The sequence below is a fragment of the Phaseolus vulgaris genome, chromosome 11, assembly GCF_000499845.2.
Source record: "Phaseolus vulgaris cultivar G19833 chromosome 11, P. vulgaris v2.0, whole genome shotgun sequence".
NCBI lineage: Eukaryota > Viridiplantae > Streptophyta > Magnoliopsida > Fabales > Fabaceae > Phaseolus > Phaseolus vulgaris.
In genome coordinates, this window is record NC_023749.2 from 5,335,294 (window position 1) to 5,346,724 (window position 11,431).

The 11,431-nt window shown below is 35.3% G+C and overlaps 2 protein-coding genes across 3 annotated transcripts; both read right to left on the reverse strand.

Moving 5' to 3' along the window:
• Positions 1-89: 89 nt before the first annotated feature.
• On the reverse strand, positions 90-6,868 carry LOC137820380 (uncharacterized). Of its 2 annotated transcripts, none has more exons than XM_068624450.1 (12): positions 6,436-6,868; positions 6,283-6,353; positions 5,651-5,734; positions 5,214-5,507; positions 4,338-4,477; positions 3,338-3,425; positions 2,925-3,107; positions 2,285-2,446; positions 1,942-2,135; positions 1,236-1,386; positions 663-828; positions 90-526 (listed from the first exon to the last, which is right to left on the reverse strand). In XM_068624450.1, exons 1-12 carry the CDS (start codon positions 6,731-6,733, stop codon positions 456-458), a joined length of 1,902 nt encoding a protein of 633 aa, XP_068480551.1. In that variant the 5' UTR covers positions 6,734-6,868; the 3' UTR covers positions 90-455. The 2 variants fall into 2 exon arrangements, with proteins under 2 accessions (XP_068480551.1, XP_068480559.1); XM_068624458.1 differs by having other exon boundaries at positions 6,283-6,350; positions 6,436-6,815.
• Positions 6,869-7,657: 789 nt separating this feature from the next.
• On the reverse strand, positions 7,658-11,431 carry LOC137821019 (uncharacterized). The gene is made up of 10 exons (XM_068625422.1): positions 10,994-11,431; positions 10,836-10,910; positions 10,692-10,745; positions 10,202-10,280; positions 9,976-10,103; positions 9,701-9,784; positions 9,137-9,220; positions 8,726-8,877; positions 8,299-8,449; positions 7,658-8,201 (listed from the first exon to the last, which is right to left on the reverse strand). Exons 1-10 carry the CDS (start codon positions 11,321-11,323, stop codon positions 7,872-7,874), a joined length of 1,467 nt encoding a protein of 488 aa, XP_068481523.1. The 5' UTR covers positions 11,324-11,431; the 3' UTR covers positions 7,658-7,871.

An 11,431-nucleotide genomic window follows, 5' to 3' on the forward strand; every position in this document is an offset into this window, starting at 1 on the left:
ATTTACATGTAACAACGACAAAAAAATTAACTGCAATTGCTTAGCAAAAACAAAACAAAAATCATTCCAGATAGTAACTGAGAACCTGATTACTGGAAAATGTCCAGCTTAAATATTTGAATAAAAGGAGTCACAGACTTAGAAATCCAAGAACTTACGTTTGCTTCAACAACTACTACAAAAAATAAATGTACAATGCAGTTGTTGACAGATAATGTGCTACGACCCCATAAATACAAAGTGCTCACACAAGAATTACAGAATGATAATGATCACTGTATAAATGACAGATCCTCATCCAAACTCCCTGCACGCATCCCGTCCTTGTGGAGATTTTACTAACCTTCATGGATTTTAAGGAAGCACGACCATTTGAGTAATCAAGTAACCCCAGATGACCTCTTCACTTCCAACACAAACAGAACAGTCAGTTCTTCCTTGATCAAATATCTAACTTATGGTGCAGTTGATACCAATTTTGGATCATTTGATGTAAGATTCTCTTGGGTCCTTGTTACAGCTTTGCCTGTGACCAAACCATATATACATGTTTATAGCATCATTATAAATTTTTTCAAGATAGGAGAAGCAAAGAACGAATAATGAAAGCAAAATGAGGGGGACATAGTAGCAATATTGATTTTGATACAATGAATACTGACTTTCATCTTTGCCCATTTTCCTTCTGCTGCGCCATAGAAGTCGTATGGGTGTTCCAGAAAAACCTGCGTCCGTACGCAGCTGCCTCTCCATATAGCGCCTGTAAGTCTCAGGAAAAAGTTTTGCATCATTGACGAAGAAGACAAATGTAGGTGGCCTTATGGCAGCCTGCAAGAGGAGATCCAGTTAGACTACAAAGTAATTAAATATATTTTATATTGTGAGTACATAAAAGTATAACCAAAGGAGCTATTGAGTATGACTGCTGCACTATTCATTTCAATCATTCTAGTAACAAAAATTTGCCAATACAATACAAAAACTAACATGTCCCGGCCCTAGAAGGCTCCTCACTGTGCAAATAAGGGGCCATTGTGCGTAGTCTTACCGGCATATGCAAAAGAGGCTATTTCCAAATTCAAACTCATGACCAATCGGTCAACAAGGTACAACATCCTAATAAATGCAATGGGAACATCTCTATCATGAACAATAAAAATTCAAGAAGAATTCATCCAAACATTCCCAGTAAACTAAAAGACAAACATTAACAACTATTAACATGATACAAATACCTGAGTGCAATAGTAAACACGCCCTCTTTTTCCACCACGTGTCCTAGGCGGAGGCTTAAAAGCTACTGCTTCCAGAACTACTTGATTCAATATAGAAGTGCCAAGTCTTCTAGATCTTTCCTTTTCAACTTCACTGGCTGCAACAATAATCCTATTCGGAAAAACAACAATAAGCGATCAGCTATCAACTCCAACGAAACTTATCAAACCTGAATAAGTAATAAGTTTAATATATGAGACCGTGTTAGTGTCTACATCCAAGAAAAGTTATTCGCTATTAAAATTTATCTGTGACAAATAGTTTTCTACATCCAGAAAAAACAAAGCTAATCCATATCCAAATAAAAATTATTTTGAAAAGAGCCAGCTTCTCAAGTCCACTTATGTGCACTGTTTAAGCTCAAGAAAACGACCAAGGACTTTTTTACCACACATCAAGAAACAACAGTGCATACTAAATTGCAAGCCATCATCGGCCAATAGTGTGACTACTACTTGAGATCAACCATGACCCCCTACATTACAACAGATAAGTTCAACAAAATATACGAAGCATGACCTCATTCACCATGGGGGATACAAGTTGATATTTATTGCACGTGCCTATGAAATAAAAACTTGTTTTAAAGGGAAAGTTGGAGGAATTCAAAGCATGGAATTAGCATGCTATACAGCATAAATCAATAATTTTCCACATAAAACATACTTGTCAACACTATGACCAGCTATAGCAGTAGAATAAACAATTGGAGCCCAATCAAGTGAGCGAAGCTTCTCCCTGACATCTTCCTCATAGTGTAATGCAGTCTGCTGCTTTTTATTTGGTATTGTATCCCACTTGTTTACAACTATCACACAACCTTTTCCTTCTTTTTCTATCCTCTCAGCTATCTTGTAGTCCTTCAAAAGACATTTAAATAGTTCAAGGAGGGGAAAAGTATACATTAAACAACTACTATCCCATGTGTCTCCAGACCTGCAGCACTACTTTATTATAACAAAAAGAAAGACAATATAATTTTTATGTAACAAACAATTTAATCAGGAACCTGTTCTGTGATACAAGCCATGGCCTCAATGACAAGAGCAACAACATCAGAACGACGAATAGCACGAAATGCTCGATTCACTGACAAAGCCTCTGTTGTACTCCCTGCTGAAGCTATGGCTGCTCTTTTCCTGATTCCAGCAGTATCGATAAGTTGGAACTTCTACAGAAAGAAAACAATTATTGTGATTCCTCAAAATTATAAAAGATTACCAAATCACTATGACAATCTGGTATGGTCCAAAAAATATACAGCCTTAAACAAAGTTGGGGTTGGGAAAGCCTTATAACCAACCAATCGTTTGAATTTTTTCTGAGAAAGTATAAATTTTAGGTCTAACTCAACTTCACAAAACCGAGTTGTAAGATGAGATTTGTACCAATTTATATATTATAATTTGATCATACCATACCATACCATCTCAAAAAAATGAGTTTTAGACATAATTTAATCTTATAAAACCAACTTATAATATGAGGTTTACATCCATTTTATAGACAATAATTTAGTCATATTTGCAATCGATATGACATTTCCAACAATTTTTACAAAAAATAATAAAACATTTGAATTAAGACTTGATTTTTTTTTTGTGGTGTTACATACACCATGTGTTTACCAGTCACCAAAAGAATCACACCTGTCCATCTGGTCCAGTAAATTCAGTATCAATAGCATCACGAGTAGTGCCACTGATGGGGCTAACTATTGTTCTGTCCTCACCAACCAATGCATTCAAAATGCTACTTTTGCCAACATTTGGCCTACCAACAATGGAAATTGCCGGAACATATTCTTCTTCTTCTTCAAGAATATTTGATTCCTATAGTTCAGCCATAAAAAAGTATGAATTAAAAAACAAAGGGTCTCGAAATAAGAATAAAAACTAAGATCCTAAATTGTATAGTGATCAACAATAATACCACCTGAATCTAATTACTTGTTATCGGTTGATGATGCAAAGTATAGTCAACTCAGCGTGCTTGCGACATAAAAGTAGAAAATAAAACCTAAATTTATCAGAAGAGAATGCAACTTATATAGAAAACAAACCTCAACTTTCTGTAAGCCAGAACAAACAAGGTCAAGAAGCTCTCCAGTTCCAGTCCCTGAGATTGCTGATATTGGAAGTGGTTCAAATCTGATGTAGTAACCACAACACAACAACACTTGCTGATTACAACATAACTCTTAGAAAGATCAGTAAATAATATGATGCAACTATGTAAGAATTCCACTCAGCATGTTTAGCCGCTCAAAATTTCAGGTGTCCGTTTTGAGAGGGAGAGGTGATTTAGATGCTGTCAAGGATATTTTTGTTGATCTCTTATACTTTTAATTTAAATATATTCAAAATATATGATGTAATCCTGAACATCTTTATGACTGCTAAAAGGCTCATCTCAGAGAAATTAAGTTTCTTTATAAATGTGTACTTGTTGCTATATCTTAATCGCATCAATAATATAAAACTGCATAAGAACATGTATTTTGTGTCTGACCATAGTTATTTCCTCTACAATTACTCACGTGTGAACTAATAAGAGGAAATATGAAGCTGCAGATAGTAAAAAATAAAGTTAGTTGAAATAAACAAGGGTGGTTTTGTAACACTACTACAGCACATCATAATTAAAATAATGGCTTACTACCACATGAACTGGATACTTATTGAAAATTTAACTGCTTTTGGTTAAATTAACCACTAATATAAGTAAGTAACCTGATTCCCCTCAATGGTCATTGAATTTAATTGAAGACAATGCGAAAGTATCAATAACACCTTTGATGGCCTCAATTGTATCTTGGATTGGAACTGGCACACAAATAATTAATGCTTGTTGAGGCATATTCAAAATTATATCCGTGAATTTCCAAAACCAAGCATACAATAGATGTTCTTGGACTAGATATTCATGCCACGAAAACATCAGATCATAAACATTGTTTATAAACCGGTTAAGTGTCATGACCATTTTCCACTGTTTTTGGCCACACTTTAGGCATGCATTATCCACCCACTCAAGGAGTGCACCTCACCGAAATAGCTTACCCAAGGGACCAAAATTCAGATGTCTGGATAATTCTTTTGCGGGGAGATTCACACTTGTTAACTGCGAGAATTACATGTTTATCTGAGTAGTTTCTACGCAGCCAATCAGCAATCTCCTCATCAGCTGCTGTTAGTCCTGCCTGTTCAACATGTGTCATTACTGTCTTCGGATCATGATTTTGAGCAGCTTTATGAATCAGTTGATATATCATGCTTTTAAAATAGGTATTAAAACAACAAAATTAGATTGTCCCGTTTTGAAGGTGTATAATTGTCAGCTGTAGCCAGATGGCACCATTATAGGAACCAAGTTATATAACAAAAGAAATAACTACACCAGTGCTAATATGTATCACTGATCATAATAAAATTCCTCTATATAATGGAATTAGAGAAATCCAACAGAGAAACAGTACCGGATAGAAATAACCTCCGTACAAATACGGAATAACCACTAATGGGACTTTCCCAACACCCTCATCCACAAATACCTATCAAACCAGGCGAGCCTACCAGAATAGGCAGCTACCATATCAGATTTCATCTTAAAACTAGTTGGCATTAAATGAAGTTGTCCAACAGATATATAAGCCACACTCTTTTGCAAACCTGACGTATGGGCCTAAGACACCATAAATACCCAAAGCAGTAAAATACGGCTAAGATTTAGATTCAAGAATTACCCAAAAAAATGTCTTAATGACTGTAGCCTCGGAGGACTGGATTGCCCATCCAATTCTTAATAAAAGGAAATATCACCTTTTAACATATCTTGTGACCCATTTTTTATATATCTATTATATTACATAAGAAACGATCAGGGAAAAAGAAACAGCCTTGGTGAAGGAAAATAAAAAGATATGGCATACAAAATACCTGACCATCGACCAGGAAAATAATAACAGATGATTCTTCCACAGCTGCAGTTGCTTGTCTCTCGATCATTGAGGGCATCCTGGCAACAGCTGCTTCCCTAACAGCAAGTGGAATGCCATCCATACCAATGGTAGTAGTAATAGCCAGCTCTTCCATAACAGTAGCTTGTGACTTTGAAACAGTGATAACCCCCCCTGTGTCCACTACCATGAATTCATGCTCTCCCCAATACGATCGACCATATAAACGATCCCTGGTAACCCCAGGTTCATCCACCACAATAGCCCTGTTTCTCTACAATTTAAGCATCAAAGAGGTGACTGTTATAACTAATCAATTTCAACATTCAGGTTTTAGATGCACCAAATTTTCCAATGTTACTTCCCTAGAACACGAAAACATAAAGAAAAAATAAAGTTTACAGAAATCTTCAATACCCCAACAAGACGATTAAACAATGCTGACTTGCCAACATTTGGCCTTCCAACAATTGCGACCCTTTGGAGAAGATTGTCCGGGATCTGCCATTCAAATTAGAAGAGTTTCCGTAAGTCCCTGTTTATTTCAATACTTTCGAAAGAAATATGCTAACTAGTTACAAGCAATAAAGAAAAAATATCTGCTTAAAAATATTCATAGCTATTGTGACTCGCACCGAAGCTCGAGAATGCAGTAAATTCAAGCGCGAGTGACAAATCTCCCCATTGATTGGAGATAAATTAAATAAGAATCAAATAACTAGAATAGACTCATTGTTTGAATTCATTGGCATTGTGTAGAGTTCCAGAGTTTGCCAAGTTCATTATTGTTGTAATATATAGGCTTAATTACCCTTTTTATTTTATATTTTATTCAATTTGATCCTTCTATTAATTAAAAAAGTCAATCATGTCTCTCAATTTTAAAAATGCAACAATGTGACCTTGAAATTTGAGGTGGTTAGTTTTATATATTGTTAATATAGATTGATTATAAAATAAACAAATAATGGAATAAAAAGTTAATTAAGCCATTTATATATACGTGTGTGTGTGTGAATTTAACAAGAAAAACTTAATTATATACTAACAGATTTTGTTCTACGTGCACTTCTACTGCGGGATTGAGCTGTTTCCTCGTGATCATTTTTCTCCTCGTCTTCTGAATTCAAAAAACATAGAGATGGTTATTGAAGGCGCGCTGCAAAGAGAAGCAAAAACGAATTAAAAATATATATATTCACCAATGGTCAGAACTTGAGACAGAGAGCTTGAATAAGCTTGGGCAGCGTCCTTTGCTTCTTGTTCGAGGGCGATGACATCGAGCTCGCCCAGTTCCGCCGATTCTTCTTCGTCGTCGACACTGTCGGAGAATTCGGCGGCGGTAGAGCGCAGGACGGAGCGGAATAGGGAGCGGCGAATGGGCTTTTGGCGAGAAAGGATTGAAGAGGAGAAGGGAAGAGATTTGTGGAATGGGGAAATGGGGTTTAGGGTTTTAGCGAGAGAGTAAGAGATGGGTGGTAGTGTTAGAGTGTGTGCCATGGCATGGATTGGAAAGTAACTAAATCTCAAGTCTCAGGATTCAACATTTGGCGGGGAGGGGTTTATCTACTCTCCTTCTCTCCTCACGCCATTTATTCCTTACGTTAACAAAATATCCTATTCCCTACACACAATATTTTTTTTTTCAAGTTTTTTCCAACTAAATTTGGAGTTTAATTTTATTGATTAGAAAAACTTGTTAAGGGCTTTTTTTCAGACAAATTAAGGTGTTTTTGTTTTGAGTGATTTAACATAATTTAAGTGTGGTGATATTACGTAGGAGTTTTAACTTTTAATTTTCTGATTAATTGCATAATAAAAGAACAAAATGAAGATTTTTATATTTATGAGGGTACAGAAATAAAATTATGGAGTTAAAAAAAATCCTCCAAATGATAAGACAACAATTCATATATCATCTAAATATGGTAAATAAATCGTTTTAAATTGAAAGAGTAAAAAAAATACCTTCTACTTTGTAAAAACTGTATTTTATTTAAGTATAAATGAAAAGTTATAAAAGTGTAATAAGTCTTACAAAATTCTGTAAAAATATTAATAATATGATATGATAAGTAATATCATTATATCCTTATATTAAAGATTGACCAAAAAAATTAAAATTTATTTTTTAATTCAAGAAGACGAAAAAAAACACTAATACAGTATTTGCATCAGCTTGTTTATTTTTTAATCAGCATTTGCATCAGCTTGTAAAAACTATTTTTTAATTTATATCCATTATTATTAAAGTTATATCCAAGATATTTTTGTAATTCATTATATTATTAAACTAAATTAATTATTTTTTTACAAACTATCCACTCCACTTTTTTTGTTCAATCCAAAGATCTTTATTTTTTCAGTTTCTCTGTAGTCTAAAACAAATATTGGTTCAAAACATAGAATAGTGGAAGCTACTAGTTTCTCGCCTACCTTAACTTTGTATTTCAACTTAAATAGTCATCCTGAACATGTATATATAAACGTTACAGAATCAAAGCTCAGAAAATCCACATGTCACGTTTAGCAGTATCTTTTTGTAGCCAATTGAAAAAGGAATATGGAAGCTGCATTCCTCTGACATGTGTGCCTGTTTTGTTCAGCGTCAACAACTCAAGAATTTCTTATTCCCTTATCATGCTTTACTTGCTAACTCTGCGGAATCACATACTTCTTGCGGGCTATCTGGTTTAACTTTTATTTTTACTGGATTCCCAAGTATTGATTTATCTTCCATTCTAGCAATTTCTAAAGCTTTTGTACAAACTGGAAAACTCTGCTCATCCCAGAACTCCAAAATCACACCAGAACCTAAGCATGTTCTTCCCTCGTAAAAGGCCGCAAACTGCCCAGCTGCTAGACCTTGATCATCTTCAGATATGCGGACAACAGCAGAGTGACCTTGGCCATCTCCTTCCACTTCCATTTGTAAGCTACAATCATAGAATCCAGGACCATGTCTCACCTGAAAAGGTCAAGATACCATAACTCTGAGTGAGTACTACAAAAATGGGAAACGTTTTAAATAACAGGAAAAAGAACTTGATATTCAAGTAATCCACCTTGCATTGAAGTTGACTTGTCTGGCCTGGAGGCAGCTCACTAAGCCATTTAAAAGAGCCAACACGGAATACACGCCTCCTTTTGTCAAAGGAAAAGTAATTTCTTGAGACAAAAACTACATTGTTTTTAACATCCTTCTCAACAACATACCTGCATAAGATAAAAAAAATGGGATGAATTTCCTTTCTTTTAATACAAGCGGAAATTTGACATCTGGACAGGAATGCATGGAAAATATATTTTTTTCAAATGATTCAATGTGGAGAAAATAATTTAGGTAATGATAATAAAAAAATTGTACAACGCAGATCGTATTAATAATCTCATATTTCTGCAACTACAACATGGATATATCTTCAATGCAAAATGAATTGTATAATTACATGATTACAACTAATGTAGGAAAGAAATACGGAGATAACAAACCATGGACCTCCAGGTAGCCGTAGACCCTGACGCTGACCAATAGTATAAAACCAGAATCCTCGATGTTTGCCAAGGAAATCCCCTGTCTCGGCCTCCAGTATGATGCCTTCTCTTTCTCCAATATGTCTTGCAACAAATTCACTGAATCTTATCTATAACTCAAAAAGTGAACAGAAACAGAAATCAAACTTCTAGACTTGCTTCTAAACAAAAATATGGCATCATTGATGTTTTGAAATAGAAAATTAAAGAATGGTTACAATAATTCATATGGACATTGCCATAAGTGTCATTTCATTTATATTTTAATCTTCCACTCTTATAACCTTTAAAAGCTCAAAAAGTGATTTGTAAACACTTCTCATCATCATCAAATAGATATGATGTAAAGGACCCGTTCACTGCACATACCTTGCCCAAAAAGCATATTCCTTGGGAATCCTTTCTATCCTTATTTGGTAAATCAAATTCTGTTGCAAGCCTGCGAACTTCATCCTGCAGATGATAGGCAGGAGATGAAAATTAGATTAATATTCCTTCAAAACAACATGCAGTGTTACAGAAAAAGATAACGTGATAGCTTTTATAAATGGTTTACTTCAAAAGAGCATCCAAATATCAACCTACAATTAAGGGCACTCAAAAACCTATTTAATAAATATATTCAGAAAATTCCATGCCCAAATTCTCTTGTCAGCCATCATATAAAAAAGGATAGCAATTGTCTTTTCAACCCACAAGATGGAAAAGGAAAAAACTTCATATAGAGTAGGATAACTCGTTGGCATGTACAAATGGTTACTTAAGTGCACCATCCAAATTTAAATCACAAACAACAATTAAAGGCACACAAATTTAATAAATATATTCCGAGTGCTTACTGACTGACTCCTCAAGATAGACATCAAAAAGTGATTGAATTGCAGACATTAAAGGCAATTTAAGCATTCAAAATTATACAAATTCACAACAAACCTTGGGAATACAACCAAGTGGAAAAAGAAGTTGCTTTAGCTGGGATTGTGAGAGGTGTGAAAGGAAGTATGTTTGATCCTTTACCTAAAATTCCAAAAGCACATTAAGATCTAATAGTATGTAAAAGTATTTTCCCGCACAATAAATGGGAAAGTAAAGAAATATGCAAAATTTAATACTAGTATAATTAGTGAAGATTCTTCAGACAGAGCTGAAAGTACCCAAATATCACCTAAATATAATAATAGACAAACAAAAACAAGATTCATGAGTACCATATCTTGTGATAGTTCAAGAACAGAAGGCCCGTTCATGCCATCAGCACATGGGTGGATAACATTTGCATAATGCCCAGAGGCAACATAGTCAAAGCCCATGCCACCAATAGCATCCAAGAATGCACCTAACAGAAAATATTTGATTAATGAAACCGAAAGAAAGTACGTGAAACTAACTACAATAAGGTCAGATTGGATTTATTGCATTTGACTGAATGTATACCAAACTTTATCCTTGTATTGCAAAGAACATCGGGGTTAGGAGTTCGGCCACTACTATACTCTTCAATGAGATAAGAAACCTGATATACATGTAAGTAATAGTCAAACACGAGGCAGAAGATACCTACACTATTGCAACTTACATTTTAGTCTTGTCTAGGTAAACTTATTGATAAGCTCTTATATAAAGAAAAGAATAAGGTAAAAGAATTAAACTTCTTTCATAAGTTAATATTAACTTAAGCTATTGATTAATTTAATAGAAATTCTCACATTTAACTGTTCCATAAGCTTATTATAAGTTATACATAAACTAAATTTATGTTATGGAAGAAACTTAATTCGTTTTTCTTTTCCAACAAGTACTTGTTCATAAGCCTTTCCAAACAAATAGCTTACACTTATTGGTATAAAGTAGCTGAATGTTATTTCCTATTAAAGGGAAAAGTGCATAAATATTGAACAAAAATAGCTGAATCGATCCAGCATACCACATTGTTCCAGTATTCATCAGTTAAGTGAACAACTTCTAACGGTACATCAACCTGCAAATAGAAACACAGACACCATTGGCATTTCCATTACTAATTTCCCGATCAGAAAAATACACGACAAAGGCGTTGATAAAAAGCGACCTGTTCACAGACAGCTTTGGCATACTTCAAATCCTCTTCCCAGGGGCACTCAGACCAAAAGTTCTCAAAATCTTCCTACAGAAAACCACGCATGAGAAAGCAACAGCCAGAATATCGATTACGCAATTCAATTTTAAACGAGAAGAATGAAGGCGTACTTGGAACCATATCTTGAGGTAGAAAGCGGTGCAGGAATGGCCGGCGGCGTGGAGCAGCCGCAGAGCGACGCTGCTATCAACACCTCCGCTAACGAGAACCGCGACTCGGAGCGGCGAATTCTGCGGCAAGGAGCAGCGGAGGTAGCGGTGCAAGTCGGCGGAAAGAGGAAGCGAGGTGTGCGCAACGGCGGAAGAAGAAGGTCGGCAGAAAAGCCTGACGGTGCGACATGGAGGCCTAGGGTTCAGCGTGTGGAAATGTTGGGATGTGAAGGCAGTTAGAGGCAGAGAAGCCGTTGGCCTCCAATTCCATCGCACGGCCACCCTCAACATCTCACCTCATCCATTTAGCGTGTCATTTCGAGAAAACGTTTCAGGAAAACACACTTGCTCGGATCTCTGTGTTTTTTTTTTCTGTTTTTTTTTTATATTTTGTTTCAA

Excerpts from the sequence above, each read along its gene's own strand:
- LOC137821019 (XM_068625422.1), bottom strand. The coding sequence starts at position 11,323 with ATGTTGAGGGTGGCCGTGCGATGGAATTGGAGGCCAACGGCTTCTCTG. Across the intron at positions 8,878-9,136 it reads GAATATGCTTTTTGGGCAAG|ATAAGATTCAGTGAATTTGT; the intron begins GTATGTGCAGTG and ends TTTGAGTTATAG. Across the intron at positions 8,450-8,725 it reads CGGCTACCTGGAGGTCCATG|GTATGTTGTTGAGAAGGATG; the intron begins GTTTGTTATCTC and ends TATCTTATGCAG.
- LOC137820380 (XM_068624450.1), bottom strand. The coding sequence starts at position 6,733 with ATGGCACACACTCTAACACTACCACCCATCTCTTACTCTCTCGCTAAA. Across the intron at positions 3,426-4,337 it reads TCTGAATTTTGGTCCCTTGG|ATTTGAACCACTTCCAATAT; the intron begins GTAAGCTATTTC and ends TTACTACATCAG. Across the intron at positions 829-1,235 it reads GTGTTTACTATTGCACTCAG|GCTGCCATAAGGCCACCTAC; the intron begins GTATTTGTATCA and ends CTCCTCTTGCAG.